The sequence below is a fragment of the Neoarius graeffei genome, chromosome 2 (genome assembly GCF_027579695.1).
Source record: "Neoarius graeffei isolate fNeoGra1 chromosome 2, fNeoGra1.pri, whole genome shotgun sequence".
NCBI classification, from domain to species: Eukaryota; Metazoa; Chordata; class Actinopteri; order Siluriformes; family Ariidae; genus Neoarius; species Neoarius graeffei.
Genome location: NC_083570.1, coordinates 120,183,246 through 120,202,034, shown reverse-complemented (window position 1 = coordinate 120,202,034; position 18,789 = coordinate 120,183,246). Strand labels below are relative to the sequence as shown.

The following is an 18,789-nucleotide window of genomic DNA, read 5'->3' as shown; positions in this document are numbered from 1 at the left end:
TCGCAAAGATGATGCAGCAGGAGCTATGCAGGAGAGGATGTGGATGGGATGATTCCTTGCCATCAGACATCTTATGCCAATGGAACTCATGGCTGGAGGACTTGGACCTGCTCAATATCTTTGAAATACCCCGGTGTGTCAAACCAGCAACATATGGTAAGGTCGCTCGAGCCCAATTACATCACTTTGCTGATGCCAGTTGAAGTTGGGTATGGAACTGTGACATACCTGAGGATGATGAACCAGGAAAGACAAGTCCAGATCTCCTTTCTTATCGGCAAGGCCAGAGTTACACCACTGAAAGCTGTAACTATTCCCCGGCTTGAACTGACTGCAGCAGTTCTTGCTGTGCAGATGGATTCAGTGCTGAAGGAGGAACTGAAATGGACATTTGAGGATTCTGTCTTCTGGACCGACAGTACTTCAGTCCTCAAATACATCAAAAATGAGGATAGAAGATTTCACACATTCGTGGCAAATAGAATCTCAACCATCCGAGAGTCATCGGACCCAGGGCAATGGAGGCATGTCCCCTCCAAAGATAATCCAGCTGACAATATGTCAAGGGGATTGAAGGTTGCAGGCTTCCTGAAGATCAGTAGGTGGTGGGAAGGGCCCGCATTTCTTTGGAGACATGAGGAGGACTGGCCTAACAATGCCTTTGATGTTTCCTTGAGTGCTGATGACAAAGAGGTGAAGAGAGAGGTAGCCACGAATGCCATCAATTTGTGTGATGTTACACCTACTGACCAGCTCATGAGCTATTTCTCTGACTGGAAGAGGCTCAAGAGGGCAGTTGCTTGGTTTCTCAGTTTGAAGGCCATTCTATTGGAGAAGGCTCGCTGGAGAAAACAGCTGAAGGAGCCTGTGACAATCCAGTCAAGTGCAAATGATGGCCAAAGTTTCACTGCAACACCTAGGAGTAACATCCTGACAGTGGACGATCTGCTGGAGGCAGAGGCTGCAGTCATTTGTTATTGTCAGCTGCAGCAGTTCAAGGAGGAGATTGCTGCACTATCCTCTACAAAGGCAGCAGTGAGTCGCCATAGTCCCATATACAGGCTTGACCCAGTCTTGGTTGATGGACTGTTGAGAGTTGGAGGGAGGCTGAGCAGAGGAGCAATGCCTGAAGAATCTAAGCACCCCATTATCCTCTGCAAAGAGCAACACATTGCAGCACTTATTCTCAAACATGTTCATCAGAGTCTGGGCCATGCTGGTCGTGCGCACACTGTCATCCGTGAGGAAGAAGTTCTGGATTACCAAGGCAAATGCAGCTGTCAGGAAAGTGATCAGTGAATGCAGCTTTTGTAAACGCTACAATGGACGTCTCCTGGAACAAAAGATGGCTGACCTTCCAGAGGTGCGGATTCAGCCAGACTTACCCCCTTTTACCAACACAGGGGTAGATTACTTCGGTCCTGTGGAAGTCAGGAAAGGAAGAGGAACTTGCAAGCGGTATGGAGCCATATTCACCTGCCTAGCCAGTAGAGCGGTTCATTTGGAGGTGGCAGCTTCCCTGGAGACGGATGCCTGCATCAACGCTCTGAGGCGCTTCATAAGCAGAAGAGGGCAAGTGACTCACTTTATTTCAGATAATGGCACAAACTTCATTGGGGCAGACAGGGAGCTGAGAGAAGCTGTAGCTGTGCTCAACCATCAGCGGATTGAAGGGGTCCTCTCACAAGCTGGAATCCGTTGGAGTTTCAACCCACCAGTGGGTTCACATCATGGTGGTCTGTGGGAGAGGATGATCCGCATGGTGAGAAGAATCCTAAGTTCAGTGCTACGTCAGCAGACACTGGACGATGATGCTCTACACACAGTGTTCTGTGAGGTGGAAGCCATCTTGAACGACAGACCTCTTACCAAGCTCTCTGATGACCCAATTGATCTGGAACCACTCACACCCAACCACCTGCTCTTGTTGAAGGGTAAACCCACTATGCCACCAGGAGTCTTTGAGCCGCATGACCTGTATGTCAGACGAAGATGGAGATAAGTGCAATATATTGCGGATTTGTTCTGGAAGAGATGGGTCTGAGAGTATTTGCCATTACTCCAAGAACGACAAAGATGGTATGAGAAGAGGAGTTTGAAAGGTGGAGACATTGTCGTTATCATGGATGCCTCTGCTCCTCGAGGATCTTGGCCACTTGCGAGGGTGCTTGAGGTGTTTCCTGATAGGCAGGGCCTGGTACGCTCTGTCAGGTTCCAAACAAAATCTAATATCATTGAAAGACCTGTGACCAAACTCTGTTTAGTACATGGGGTATGATCATGAATGTGTTATTGCATTGTATTTGTCATCTGGTGTTATGCTTCATTTTGGTTCCTTTTTGTTTTCATTTTTGTGAATTGTTGTGTCTACCTGCCATCAACAATTAAGGGCCGGTGTGTAGGAGCCAAAATGCATGGTTTTGTTTTGGGTGCAATTCATTTTCTTGTCCACGGGGTGGCGCATGGTAATTAACCTGTCCAGGTATTTAGGAAGGAAGTCTATGTTGCTTGTCAGGTGTTTGACCTGGAAGGGCGAAGGGTTTTGACCGCTAAGCGCTAAGCTTGCTATACTCCTGGGGACTTTATGTGTGGATACTGTGCCTAATTAATGTATTGGACTTGTGTGGAATAAATGGATCACCTTGATTCGACAAGAAGACTGTTTACAGGCATTTTGTTAGATCACAGTAAGTCAAGTCAGAGTAGCATAGCAATTAACATCCAGGTAACATCTAGCGCGTCAGCCTAGCCACTGCCCACCATCATTGACACCTCAGTAGTTCCGTGTTAGACAGAACTCCTTTAATAATCATCATTAGTGCTCCATCTGGTGCTTGATATTTTATTCATTATGAATTTTTTTCTTTCTTTGGTGCTTTAAATCATGTGATCCTGAGAGAACGCTGTTAAATCCCTGTATCCATGGGGCAGATTATCGTGGCTTTAGTTTAGCGTGTTAACAATGTGATGAACCCAAATAAATAAAACATGTCTGCTTGTCTGGAGCCTTGTGTTCATGTGCTTGTGTGTGGACAAAAGAGGAGACGTAGGATTGGGTTATGCACTTATAAAACAGAAAATAAACTCTGAAATCTGGAAGAATAGTCATCAGTCATCATCAGCGTGACTATGATATAAACACAGGTGTCTCCTGCATATATTAAATCTCTCATTTAGAGCGGTGTGCAGGACTGCGCAAATGTGCGCAGCTTTCTGATTTAAACTGTTTTTTTTCTCATCCTTATACTTCCTGTTTCATGGACTGTAACGGATTTGCTTATTTGGTAATTTTAATACAGAATTTACTTTGAAATTATAATCAGACACTCCAACACCCCCCCCCCCCCCCCCCCCCCCCAAAAAAAAAAAAAAAACGGATCTGCGCGATTCAGGAGGCATCCACCCAGGGGCGCCGCCAGAAATTTTGGGCCCCATGAAAGATTAGAATTTTGGGCCCCCCAACTTTGCCCACCCTCGTCACAATTGCACTATTGTCATTATTTGACTTTTGATAGCCCATGGACCTTGAGTTTGTGACTTTGTTATTACATTTTATGTATTAACCAATGGTTGAAACCAATGGTTTAGAACGTGTGAACATTCCACACACGTAACCATGTCAAACACTTGACTGGTGTCCGTTATTAGTGTAACGGGTTTATTTTTTTCCACTTGCCATTGTGTGTAGTGGTGGGGAAATTCTGCGCTGGCCCTTTAAGAGCGCAGGTAGTTATGGGAACGAGGCGCTGGCCTCTTTCAGTTCATTTTGGAAATGTAAGCGCCAATGCCACTGGACGTTTGCAGCCCATCCTCAGCAGTGCATTTGTGTCTCATTTCTTCAGAATAAAAATACTGGTGAACAACACAACGTCTGTTACATTAGCAACACTTTAATCTAGCAAACTGTATATGGCGCTCGCTCATTAAAAACTTCAATCCTAAAGCATTTATGGGTTGTATTGCTGCTTACCTCCTTCTCCAAAGGGGGGTTCAGTGGTTTGGTAGGGCGGAGGTCCCCCTGAGGCTGAATCTGGGCACCCCATTAGTTATGAAACTGGTTATTAGCACTAGTTATTAGCACCAGCATAACGTAATATTTCATCTTGTTTATCACACAAGTCAGTTCAGTTATTAAAATGGAAAAAATGTCACTGTACAAACTGTAAAAGTGTTCTCTTGATAGGCTAATCCAACCACGTTCATACTGTTCATTTACCATTCGCTAATATTTTGAACACACATGTGAGTGATAGCTACCTTTCTTTGGGAAAAACTGAGTGACCAGTTGCCTGCCTCTCCGGTCCCTCTCAGCTTTCAGCTGCCTTTCTTTACGTTTTTGACAGCCACTCTTCATATTTAGCGATCATAGACTGTACGCACTCCACTGCTGGCTGGCTGGCTGCTGCACCGCGACACAGCAGCAAGTAGCGTTGCACTGATCAGCACACAGATTTAACACATCGCGCTTCTACCAGAACTGGACCATACCATTTCACAAAAGGGGGAGGGTTAAATGACAATATGTTGAAGAACTCAAGAAATAGACAACCTTGTTCAATTAGCTCATTTTACCAGATGGAATATTGCATTGTTGTTATTTCAAAAGTCTTATTAAAATCATCAAAAGCATATTATCAGCCCCTTAAAGGGCCCCATGGCAGTGCTGGGCCCCTAAAATTGTTCTAACGTTTCCCCTCCTGGCGGCGCCCATGCATCCGCCAAAAGGCGCGCTGTGAATATATAAAGTTGTATATATCAGACAGCCTTTAAAGTTTGATGAAGTCAGTTTCAGGCTTTGGAGCAGGCTTTGGCACTTTCAGGCTTTGGCAGCCCTGCATAGTCACTTGAAAATGCATCTTTGTCCACTTCGTAGGGGTCAATTCCCCCAATCAAGGCCAGTTTGGCTGCATACCGTTGTCGTGAGATGTCGTCTAATGTATCTATATACTTCTGTTTGCTTGATTTTGCCAACATTGATCTTTATTTTAGAAAACTGACTATACAACTTCATAAATTCGTCCGAGATAACGTAGCCGGTAGTGGCGATGGTCTGTTTTGTTTGCCCTCCAAGATGGCAGCTGGGGGGCGTTCCCCGGAATGCCGTGACGTCAGTGAAAATTATCTATTGGGGGGATGGATTTATAGATATAACTCACTTCTCCTTTTCAACAATTCTTCATCAGTGAACAAACCTCCATAATCTGATCTACTAAAGCAGGTCTTAATCAAACAACCAATATAAGAATAGGCCTGCAGGAGTGCTGTGTGTATGTTACAGTCTTGTTAAGTCTAGTTAAGCTCGTCTAGCTAGTTAGTTCAGTCTAATTAAGCTCGCTCACACATTGGAGATTGACTCGGTCTCAGACATGCATCCTCGGGACATACTGAAGATTTTATTAACTGGACAAATATTTTGCAAAACAGAAAAAAAATGCAAAATGAGTTTCTTATTTTATGAGACAGCCAAGTATATGTTCAAATCCCCAATCCAGCTTCTCTTCATCACAGTAACCAATCAACACATGTCCAGTTCTGTTACAGCACCATCTAGTGACCACATCACTGTACAACAATCTGCATTTGATCAAATTCAGGGAGAAAAGGAGGCTGGTTGGTGGGTTTACTTTGCAGATAATAAACCATGTATTAATATTGAATATTATTTAATGATTATGCACTGGATTGTGTCTTAAAGCTGCTCTTAGCAGAAGGTGGAAATCATCAGACACATCAGCGGACTTTTCATCACAGAAGGAACAGCTGAGGAAGAGTTTTCTGCTTTTCAGGAATGATTCTTCTTTAAACATGAACACATTTGATGAGGTTCAGTGGAGAGCAGCTCTGCAGCCAAGGGCATAGGTTTGGTTTGAAAGCTGGTAGGGACACATGGGTGGGGTGGAATGTGTAGGAGGGACGTAAACCAGAGGGTAGAGTATGGTTAGTTTTGTAAAAAGTCTATGATCAAGATCTGACAGAGACAACAATTAAAGCAACACATCACAGGGTCTATTCTACACCCCGAATCAGAAAAAGCTGGGACTGAATGGTAAATGCAAATAAATAAAGAAAGCAGTGATTTCTAAATTTACTGTGACTTGTATTTCATTGCAGACGGAATGAACCCAAGATATTTCATGTTCTGTCGGTCAATTTCATTTCTTTGGTAAAAAAAAAAAAAAATAGATTCCTGAGTTTCAGGCTTGGAACATATTCCAGCAAAAAGAAACTGAGGAAAAGGAAACTGACATTTTCTGGAGGGGACTAACTAACTAACTAACTAACTAACTAAATAAATAAATAAATAAATAAATAAGAGCATCAACTCAATATTTTTTACATTATAATTAAGAGCATTATATAATACGATAATAACACTAATGATGATTTACTTCAGTAAATATAACATTTATCTTCTGATGAATAAACTATCAGATCATGTTTAATAAATTAACTATTGATTGTAAATTATTAAAACGCTAATAATGATGAAAGTGCTCAGTGCTGTAGTGGGTTTGAGTTGATGATGTTCAGTGGAGTGCAGCTTTAGCAGCTTTGCAGCTGTTCTCAGATCAGTGTGCGTTTCTGAGTCAGAGCACTTCCTCTACAGCTGAGGGAGGTTTTTGTACGGCGCTATAACACTGTGTGTACGGAAAGTTGTATTCCTGCTGACAGTAATAATCTCCTGCATCTTCAGACTGAACTCCAGAGATTTCTAGAGTCAATTGTGAACCATATCCACTGCCACTGAAACGACCTGGAATCCCAGACTGACGAGTAGATGCAGAATAGATCAGGAGTTTAGGAGCTTCTCCAGGTTTCTGCAGGTACCAGTGGAGGTCATAACTGGAAACACCCTGACTGGCTGTACAGGTGAGAGTAACAGATTGTCCTGGAGAAACAGACTGAGATCCTGGAGACTGAGTCAGGACGATTTGCCCAAAGGACTCTAAAGAAAAGGATGCAGAGTTAAAAGAATGGAAACAAATGTAGTAGTGAGTGTGAGAGTGATGTGATGATTTGTCTGAATAATAAAAGTAAAGAGAGTGTCTCACGGTGAGCGAGGAGTCCCAGTGTCCCCAGCAGTAGAATCAGTACCATCATCATTGTGCTGCGTGTCAGTGGCTCTGAAAGGACTGAACACACTCTGATCAGCACTACAGCTCTTAAAGTGTCTGCAGCAGTGACACAGCACACACATGCAAACACCACAACTCTGTGTCTCTGTGTGTGTGTGTTTGTGTGCGTGTGTGTGGGGTCACTGGAGTGTAACAGAGGTTTTTGTACGACGGCTTCATTATAGACTGGTGGCCAAATTTCCAAATTTCACTTAACCTTAGATGCATAAGTGGGGTCAAAACGGACCCCAGTGGTAGTTTTGTTGCAAAATCTTTGTCATTTTACATTTATATTGTCTAACCTTCCATGTATTCCTCAAATAGGGTGTTTTTGATATGTTCTCATTTGGATTTGTATGTATAGTTTTTTTTTTCTTTTAAGTTATTTTATATTTTGTATCAATACCCAACTTTTCCATAAGTGGGGTCAAAACTGACCCCAAGCATTTTATATGGAGTTTCGGTTGATATCCCTAAGAACTTTTTATTTTTGTCACCTCTGGTTGTCAGGAATACATTTGTTGCCGATCAACACATCTACTGCTTACATTCTCACCACCCTGAAGAGCATTTTTACTCAGCAACACACGTAAGTATTATCATCAGTTTTATTCGCCATACAATAGTCCTAAAATGTTAACTTATTTTCAACATCAATGAATCTTGTGTGATTGTGTTGTTACTGCATACTTGTGTTGTTCTATACTTATTTTTATTACACTAGCTTACTGTGCTAACAGTAAAGTACGGCTTCCAAACTGCAACCTCAATGATGAGAAAACCTTGAAGAAAAAGGGAAGAGGGACATTTGATGTCAGAGTGGAGAAGAACCACAACATTTGTGCTGTGACATGGTACGACACCCATCAGGTGACACTTGTGTCATCCTTTACTGGCCCAGAACCAGTGGAAAAGGTTAAACGTTGGGACAAAACTGCCAAAACATTTGTGGAAGTTCAGAGGCCTAACATCGTGGCGACCTACAACAAAAACATGGGGGGAGTGGATTTGCTGGACTCATTTGCGGCCAAGTGCAAGTTTCCTCTCAAGTCCCATCATTGGTACATCTACATCTTCTGGCACACAATTATTCTAGCTGTGATCAATGCTTGGCTCCTGTACAAACGGGACTGCAAGGCCTGGGCTATTCCAAAGAAAGAGATCCTGATCAGGAGACGGTTTCAGGCCCAGTTGGCATCCTCCCTTATCCTGACTGGCACATCTGTCCCAGTGCCAAAGCGAGGGCGGCCATCCTCAAGCCCTATGAGTTCTCCAGCTGCTAGGCCCTCTAAGAGGAGAAATGCACACCCACCAAGTGATGTCTGCAAAGACATGACTGGGCATTTCCCCCATCAAAGCTGACAGGGGAAGGTGCAGACAGTGTGCTAAAGGCTACACTAACACTGTTTGTATGAAGTGTGATGTCCGCCTTTGTTTTTCAGAACAAAGAAACTGCTTTTTAGACTACCATAGGTAAAGAAGGGAGATGTAAAAATGCATCTTAAGTTTGTTTTCAGATTTGTACATACAGCATTCATCCAGTGTTTTTAAAGAGTGAAAATTACTTTTTTTGAATAAATTACTTGTCATAAAACAATATAACATGTCTGACTATTATTGTTGTTGTTGTTTGTTGTGAAGATACAATCACTTCTGTGACCCTTTATCAGCAGGAAAGTGAAGACAAACACACCCAGATCATTTATAGTGTGTGAATGATGCCAGTGAAATTCTGCTACCTACCCTTGAGAGCCAACGTTGTAATTTTACAACATTTCCCCAAAAAGTTGCTAAAATGTCAAAATTAATAAAGAAACACAATTTTTGCATCAGAGCCTTCCTAGAACAACATATATTAGGTTGAAAATTTTTTTTTACACTTTTTTTCTATATTTGGGTGTTAAGGGGATAAGTAAGCATGTAAATAAAGTGCATGAGAACATCATACAACATCATACTGTTGTCATTGTGTCATTACTGTTTCTCTCATCATTCTCTCCACTGGAGAATATGTTATCCTCTGAGATACCGCTATACGGATGAGCACACACACACACACACACACACACAAATTCAACTGTACATGTACAGACATACAAAAATAAACAAACAACAAACAAATTCACACAAACAAACATACAAAGTGATGAATGAACATGTCAAATATCAAAATATGGCATTAACAATCAACTCTGAACAACATAAAATCAGTTTCCACTCAAAAATGCCCTAATTCCAATTGGGGTCATTTTTGACCCCACTCATGGAAGAGTGTAGGTCTGGTCATCCATGCATCTAAGGGGGGAGGACGGAATGTTAGCTTGTGGGATCCATGTCAGGGGGTTAATATGGCCCCTACTGAACTCATTTAGTGTGGATGCCACCTAAAGTAGGCTTTCTAAAAATTGTTTTACACCAAAAATTTAATGGCCACCACCCCACTCAATTTTCGGCCAGTTTTGTTGGCTGAAAAATAAGGTTTACTCCTAATGCATCTTCTCCCATGTCAGAAATAAAAAATGGCATATGTTAACGACTCATATTGTATGAAAGCTGATAAAAAGAGCTTTTTTTAAATATAACACTCAGATATACATGTTTCAGAAGGAGGTATGAGATTCATCAAACATTGTGTTGAAAAAATGAAACTAACCAATTTCAATCAAACTACATGTATTTCTGCTTTTATTTCTAAATATCTTCACTACACCCAATGCACCAATACCACATATTTAAGCATGTCAAATGGAACCTCAATGCTCCCAGAATATGAAAATGGCTTGTAAACTTGAATAAGATGGATTGCATAATAAGCTATACTGCGACAGTCCACCTGCATCAGTTCAACAGTTTTGTCAATGGAAAATTAAGGCGACCACACAAAATCTTTTATGATTTCTAAAGTGATAAACGTATTTATTATGTATATACACCCACTATATATGAAACTTATAAACAATACTTCTCTATTTTATGATATGTATCTTGTTATTCATGGTAACAGACTGGAATGATTGAACGGAAACCAAAACAAGTCATTCTTAATTTAGTTAAGTATTGTAACATCTCTCTTTCACCAGGTACCCTGCAGATTGTAAAATTATGATTAATCTTGCTTTGTCTGGAGTAAACATAGATGACAGTTGCTTCATGAACCATGGATACCACTGACTCTTAATTAAGTCAATTTTCACTTAAGATAAGCTTAGGGTAAGGATAAATACAAAATAGCACAATTTCTGAATATGTGCTTTTCTTTGGCAGGATATTGTGACAAATGCTAAACAAGCACGATGGAATCTGTCATGTATAGCCAAAAGAGAAGTTCTGACACTACTTCTGACTGGGATCTGTGTCTGTTCTGTCAGAGAAAAAACCTGAAAAAGGACACAAGAAAACTTGGAGACACTGGATTTGAACGAGTTCGTCAAGCTGCAGCGGAACTCAAAAAGTACAATGACGTGGACAACTTCCACACCATAGAAAGGATTCAAAATAGTGATGTAGATGAAAAAAACGACATCCTTTATCACAAAGACTGTTATTCAACATTTACAAGCTCTGACAAAATAGCACGACTTAAAAAAAAATATGAAAGCAGCCTCCCTTCAAGCAGTACATTTGAGGGGTGGTAATTATGTTTTTCCACATACAAAATTATTTAAAGCCTAATTCAAGTGGCATCCACCAAAAATGTGTCCATTAAGGGTCATATTAACCACCTAACATAGGTGCCACAAGCTAACATTCCGTCCTCCCTAAAGTGATTTCTAGGCCTCTTTTCAGATTTTGCCACTAGTCTATTAGAATGTATCACTGTGGTGGACTTTCGGTGGAGGAACCAAACTCATCATCAAAAGTAAGTGATTTTAATTTTTCCTTAAACTCTAAAATGCAATTTCTTTTCTCCATCAGTTTCACTGATAACATTAGATGGAAAGTTAAATATAATTTCTGTCATCACTGACATTTCTATAAAGCAGTCTGTGTAAATTGTGTTGATGGGTAAAGCAATGTTCTCTTTGTTTGTTCGTGGACCTGAAGCCAAATGAATTAAAGCCAAAAGCTTTTAGACTTTGTGTTTTAGAGTTAGGAACTGTTTTTATGTCTATGGGTAGAGTTTATAGATGCTGCTGAAGGTCATAGAAGTTTCCAGAAGTTTCTCCTGAACTGCAGTAATGTGAGAACAGTGTGGATCACTGCACTGATGAACACACATGAATGTCTCCAGTCTGGACTCTTAGGCCGAATCCCATTTCACCCCTTGGACCTACCCCTTGGCCCTTCCCCTCCATTTTGCGCGTTCACGTGAAGGGGTAGGGGTATCCCAATCCCAGTTAACGCGGAGGGGTAGGGGAAGGGGTAGGGCTTCTGTACCCCTCCAAACGGAGATTTTCCTGGAGCTGACTCCGAACGAAGGGGTTTGAGTGATTTCCCACAATGCCATGCGGATTTCAGCGAGATTTCATGCGGATTTCAGAAAGATGGCGGTTCCCGCGGCGAAAGATTGTCATAAATGTATTTTCTCCACTATTTACGTGTTTTAAGTTGTTATAACCGTTCTATTACTACGTCAGTAGTGTTAACTAGCCTATTAACGTTAACGTACTATAACATTAACGTTGTGTGATCGGTTGATGCAATGAAAATTGTGAACAAAGTTGTTATTTAGCAGTTAGCTCAAGTAATTACAAACAACAGAGGATCTGCTTTTCTGTTGTGTCGTTACGTTAACCAGCTTCCCATCCCTGTGTACTTGAAATAGGGAATCCAGAGGAAACACGCCGCTTGATTCGCTTTCGAGCTGAGAATGAGCAGCGATTTCTGAAATCCAAAGCTGCTGCTAAAAAGCTTTGGGAGTGAGTATTGTTTTCGGTTGCTTGACTGCGTACGTTTTGTTCTGTTATTCCCGCTTTTATTGTTTACATGAGTGTTCTGACACCTCATTCTGTCGGATGTGGTGCACGAAGCGCCAAAGATATCCCATTCAGCGGTGTTAGTTAACAAATCACACCCTACATTAGCTTGCTCTTCACAGTGTTTACATCACTCCTCATATTTATGATACAGGACGCTGATCAAAGAGCTTGGCCTGGAGGGAAAGGTGACCTCCCAGCAAGCATCAAAAAAGTGGGAGAACTTGAAAAAGAAGTATAAGGTATGTGGGCAGTAATGTCGTTCTAGTAGATGGATGAATGTATTATTTAAATGATTTTCAGTTAGCCCAGGACACAGTGATCACAACAGCAGCAGACGGCATTTCAGCAGAGATTTCTGGTTCTGCCTCTGGCTCTGACTGTAGCGGCTGGTCGCAGCCAATGACGCATTTGGTCGCGTTTTGCTAACGTAAATGCTGACGGAGGTACGCGATGACGTATGCGATCGTTGAAGGGCTATCCCAATATGTAGGGGTTGAATTTCAAGCCCTATCCCTTGTAGCTCAGTTTCAAGGGGAAGGGCCAAGGGGAAGGGGAAGGGGGAGGGGTAGGGGTAGAAATTAGAATTGGGATTGGGCCTTAATCAGCAATAATGAGTAAATGTTGTGTAAGCGTGTGTAAATGTGTGTGTTTATTGTGTGTTTGTGGTCTCCAGCCGGTCCCACGGTGAAGCCCTCCGTGTCTCTGCTCCCTCCCTCCTCTCTGCAGCTGTCTGAGGGATCGGCCTCGCTGCTCTGCCTGCTGTCTGCCTACTCTCCACAGGGGGCGCTGGTGAGCTGGACAGTGGACGGCTCAGAGGTGAAGAACGGGGTTCTGACCAGTGCAGAAGAACACAAGAAGGACGGTTACACACGCAGCAGCACCCTGACCCTCAGCAAAGCACTCTGGGAAAAGGGGGAGGAGTTTGTCTGTACGGTCTCCCATGACGGCGTCAATCATCCGGTCACGTTCAGAAAGAGCCAGTTTGAAGGCTAACAGCTCCAAGATAGAATTTAACACTCAGCTGCTTACACATCCATCTACAATAGAGTTTCAATTCTACACAATGCTGACATTTCTGTCTTTACTCTCTTCACTGTCCTGTTGCTCTTCCTGTAGTTTTGCTCTGCTGAAATAAAGCTTCATTTTGGACATTGTGTGTTCTTTTATTGGAGTTAATAGTCATTATCAGTGTGAGGAGAGAGTGTGTTTAGCTGGAGATTCAGTGCTGTGTGTTGTGCTTCAGTGAGTTTGGCTGAAGGAAGTTGAACATCTGGTGAAAGTGCTGCTCTATTCTGGGAGAAAGAGGATCACTCAGCCGTCTCCATGTAAATCTCTCTCTCACTTCACTCATCTTTCAGTTTTACTGGTTATGACTGTTTTCATACAGCTTTGTGCTGAGACTCTTTCACTTCCTTCAGTGTTATATTTATTGAATTTTCTGATTATCGTTCATGATTGAATTAAAGAATCCTAACTATTTGAATTAAATATCTCAACTTTTCCAAAATGCAATAAAAACAAAAATCTGTGATTTGTTAATTCACATGAACCTTTATTTATCTGACAAAAGTACAAAGAAAAGATTTCCAATAGTTTTACTGACCAAGTTACTTGTATTTTGTTAATATAAACAAAGCTTGAATTTGATTTCTGCAACACACTCAAAAAAAAAAAATTGGGGACAGAGGCAAAATAAGACTGAAAAGTTTATAGGATATTCAAGTCACACCATTCTGGAAGATTCCACAATAAGCAGTTTAACTGGTCACATGATTGGGTTTAAAAGGAGCAGCACCAAAGGCTCGGCCTTTGTAAGAAGGAATGGGGTGTGGCTCACTGCTTTGTGCCAAAATTCGTGAGAGAATTGTTCATCAGTTCAAAAACAACATTTCTTACTGCAAGATTTTAGGTCTTTCAAAATCTCCAGTTCATAATATTGTGAAAAGGTTCAGGGAATTCGGAGACATCTCAGTGTGTAAAGGGCGGGGTCAGAAACCACTGTTGAATGTGTGTGGCCTTCGAGCCCTCAGACGGCACCGCCTGAGAAACCGTCACCATCATGCTAATGTGACAAATATAGCCACGTGGGCTCGGGAGGACTTCAGAAAACCCTTGTCACTGAACACAGTCTGCCGCTGCATCCAGAAACGCAACCTGATACTGTATTACACAAGGAGGAAGCCATTCATCAGTTCTATACAGAAATGCTGCTGATTTCTCTGGGCTGGAACTCATCTCAGACCGAAAGACAGTGGAAACGCGTGCTGTGGTCAGATGAGTCACATTTCAGATGGTTTTTGGGAAAACCAGATGTCGAGTTCTCAGTGCCAAAGGTGAACATGACCGTCCAGTTTGTTATCAGAGAAAGATGTAAAAGCAGCATCTGTGATGGTATGGGGGGGGGGGGGGGATCAGTGCCCACAACATGGGGGAGTTACATGTGTGTGAAGTTATCACTGATATATTTGTTTTTTTGAGAGACATATTTAGTCTCTTCCCAGGAAGTCCATGCTTATTTGAGCAGGACGATGCCACGCCTCATTCTGCATGGGCTACAACAGCACGGCTTCATAGACACAGAGTGCATGTGCTTGACTGGCCTGCTGCCAATCCAGATCTGTCTCCTATTGAGAATGTATGGAGCATCATGAAGAGGAGAATCAGACAATGGAGACCATGGACTGGTGAGCAGCTAAAGTCTTGTATCAAGCAAAAACGGACAAAACTTCCAATTGCAAAACTGCAACCATTATTATCCTCAGATCCCATACCAGGGACGTCACTAGGTTTGAGAGACAGGGGTAGCTTAGCACCCAGAGGAGAAAAGGTATTGTGCGCACGCAGCGCGCGCCGAACATTTTTCAGAGCACCTACTAAGGCTGTCAATCAATTCATTATTTCAAGAGCATCACACCTTGGGGACACACTTCCCACCATTTCTATTCTATTTTAAAATTGCTTTCATCATTTAATTGCTTGCTGAAGCAACTTCACCAGCTAAACTACAAAAATGTGAAAAAAACAATGGTAGGTGTCATGCATTCCTGCGCAAACTGAAGAGGGCAAGTGCTTCACAAATCATCATGTAAGGTCATCACTTTGTGTTGTGTTTTTATCCCAGGTTGCTAATGCAAAGGGATTACTTGATTTTCTACCTTAAACGTGTCATTTAACAGGGGGTTCATGTTATACACGTTCTAATCAGGCATGTCATACTGATAAGCATGACACTTCAGACACTGAGACGCCCAACTCAGATGCCTTTTGAAAAAAAAAAAGTTCGGCGGCCACAACGTTCTGACACTTTCCCAATAATACAATTAGAAGGCGACATTTGCAACGTCTCGACGAATGCGTCTATTGCGTTGCACAATGATGTGGCCAAAATACATTGTTGCTCGTAGTAGACCTTTACTGACCTCAATCGAGACAGCCTCAGCATCTGCTCCTTTGCCTCTCGCCTCTTGCTGCTGACTCCCTTTCTTAAAAAATCTTCGTATATCCATCTAGCCAAAGGATAGACAGACAGATAATCTTTTCCCATGCCAAAACTAATGCTAGTAGGCTACAACCCACACAGCTTAGTAAGTTTGTTCACCATGCTAACATGCCAGATTTACAGTTGAAATAGAAAAGCTACAATATCGTCTTTCCTCACGACCCATTGCTCAATATAGCCTAGGTAAAGTTAAGCAAATGCAAACCACTGACATCAAATTACAATCTCACCGTGTGTGTCTGCAAATGAAAGCATAGAATTCTGACTCTCTGCAAACCCAACTCAATGGAAGCCCGCACCGCGCCTGCTGCAGAATGCCCGCGTAGTTTTTTAAGTCCTACTAGCCTACCACTCGACGTGACGCTTGACACAGAGCCAATGAGGAGGAATCATAACGATATTAATAATATTGCATTAAACAATAAATAAGCAAGCAGAAACTGTTGTTCGGATTAACTTGCGTTCTTGATGGCTCATGTTCAGTGCTTTACTGCCTTTGTTTTTTTTGGGAAAAAAAATAAAAATATAAATAATTTAAAAAAGGGCAAAAAATATAGGGTGGCTTTGCCATAAGATAGGGTGGCTGGAGCTACCCTAAAATGGGTCTGGCGACGTCTATGTCCCATATGATTAAAAAGTGTTATTAAAAGAAAGGTGATGGAACACAACAGTAATAACGCCTCTGTCCCAACTATTTTTGAGTGTGTTTCAGGCATCAAATTCTAACTTTGCTTATATTTACAAAATACAAGCAAGTTTTTCAGTAAAACTATTGAAAATCTTTTCTTTGTACATTTATCAGTTAAATAAAGGTTCACGTGAATTAACAAATCACAGATTTTTGTTGATTGCATTTGGGAAAATATCCCAACTTTCCTGGAAATGGGGTTTGTCCATCACAATCTCACTCATCTGCTTGATGATTATATTGTGTAATTAATATGATACTCTTAATGGCTAAACTAAACACATTACAATTAAAGTAATAAAATAATCTAAGTGTCATGTGAAAAGCAGTGGAGTTGGATGGAATGTGTTGCCTGGATGTGGCTGATAAATGAAGTGCAGTTCTTTGCAATAAAACATCCTACAAATAATGACATCCTGAAACAGTTCCTGATTTGACTGTTTACTACTCTGAGTTACTGGCTGACTCGTAAACATGAGTCGCCATGAATGTGTCAGGTATAAACCAGGCCTTCTTTTCTTACTGATAGATTTATGCTCGAGTCCCCTGGAGTAACCTCACCGCGGGTTTCTCTGAAATACCCGTTCAATTTCTGAACAAACTTCACAAAATAGTGCTGTAATTTATTTTGTTTCTTTAGCAAATTTAAACAAGTACCAACTTGTACAAGTTGGTACTTGTTTGTGTGTTTTTGGCTGTTGTTACGAATCGACTTATATCAGTCAACGCAGCACTATAGTAGGCAGGAATTGATAGACTTCTGAGTTGCCCATAGTAGGGCAATAACGACATCATTCCAGCGGACTCACAATATCCCTACCACTATCGCTAGAGCTCCGGGCTCCCTGTGGATTACCATCCCGGAAAAGCGACGCAGACACCGGAGAGAGAGGAAGCAGAAGTGGGGCTGCAGGGCGGGTATCCGTGCTCGGCTATGGAAAAACCCACACAAACCACCAATTCCCAGCCTCTTTCTCTCAAACGCCAGGTCCATCACCCACAAGATCGGTGAACTGGAGCTTCTTCTAGCCGCTAATAACACCTTACGGAATATAAATGCCAATGTTTTTTACAGAGACATGGCTCAACTCTTCCATCCCGGACACTGCCGTTGAGCTAGCCAACAGGACGCTACACAGACAGGACAGATCCAGCGACACCGGTAAGAGCAGAGGAGGGGGGCTAAGTGTGTACGTGAATAATAACTGGTGTACACAGAGCCGTATTATTGACTGTCACTGCTCCGGGGATCTGGAGTCTCTGTCAGTGTTGTGCAGGCCCTTTTACCTGCCGAGAGAGATAAGTGTTGTCATTCTAACTGCTGTTTACATCGCCCCTGATGCTAATGCTAGCGCTGGACTTGCCCATCTTCACCAGCTCATTAGCAAGCAGCAGAAATAGCACCCTGAGGGGGTCCATGTGATTGCAGGGGACTTTAATCAGGTGAGCTTAAAGTCAGTACTCCCTAAATTCACTCAATATGTGAATTGTGCTACCAGGGGAAACAATATTCTTGACCATGTTTATTGTAACTTAAAGCATGCCTACAGAACAGTGGTTCTCCCCCATCTGGGCCTCTCAGATCATCTCTCTCTGCTCCTCCTCCCTGCTTACACCTCTCTTAGGAGGACAGCTAAGCCCTGCATTAAAACCATTACAACATGGCCCGACAATGCACTCGCACAACTCCAAGACTGTTTCTCAAATACTGAATGGTCCCTGTTTGAAAATCTGGACCTTCAGGAGTACACAGAAACTGTCCTTTTTTATATTAACACATGAAATGACAATGTAACTGTAAATAAACGAATCCGGGTATTTCCAAATCAAAAACCATGGATGACGTCACAAGTCCACCAATTCCTCACAGCATGGGACAGAGCCTTCAGATCAGGGGACAGAGCACTTTACACCATTGCTAAGGCTGATTTGAGGAGGGGGATTAGGACGGCTAAGCGTGCATATAAAGACAAGATTGAAGATCTGGTCACGGATAACAATCTGAGGAGAGTATGGCAGGGGCTACAACATCTCACTAACTACAGAGGCAGCCATACAGCAACTACAGCAGCAGACGGAGCCCTGCTGGCAGAGGAGCTAAATAACTTCTTTGCCTGCTTTGAGACCAGAAGCTCCTCCTCCACAAAACCCCTGGATACCACAACACCTGCCTTCACCATTAAACAGCATGAGGTGAGGAAGGTCTTTAAAATGCTGAACTCCAGGAAGGCTGCTGGCCCTGAAAGGGTACCGGGGAAGGTACTTAAAGCATGCTGCAATGAACTCGCTCCTGTCTTCACCAACATCTTCAATCTATCTCTCTCCCAGGCTACTGTCCCCCCTTCTCTAAAGTCAGCAATAATCATCCCTGTTCCGAAGAAATCATCTGCAAACAGTTTAGCAGACTACAGACCGGTGGCCCTTACCCCTCTCATGATGAAGTGTTTTGAAAGACTGGTACTAAAATACATTAAAACCTGCTTCCCTTCATCCCTGGATCCATATCAGTTTGCTACAGATGATGCCATTTCCATGATTCTCCACACTGCCTTGGAACACCTGGAACAC

General features: G+C 42.3%; 1 gene segment (V, D, J or C); it reads right to left on the bottom strand.

Moving 5' to 3' along the window:
- Nucleotides 1–6,587: 6,587 nt before the first annotated feature.
- LOC132875209 (immunoglobulin kappa variable 3-15-like) lies at nt 6,588–7,160 on the bottom strand. The segment is given in 2 exon segments: nt 6,588–6,946; nt 7,053–7,160. Coding segments are annotated over 2 exon segments (411 nt in total).
- Nucleotides 7,161–18,789: the final 11,629 nt, after the last annotated feature.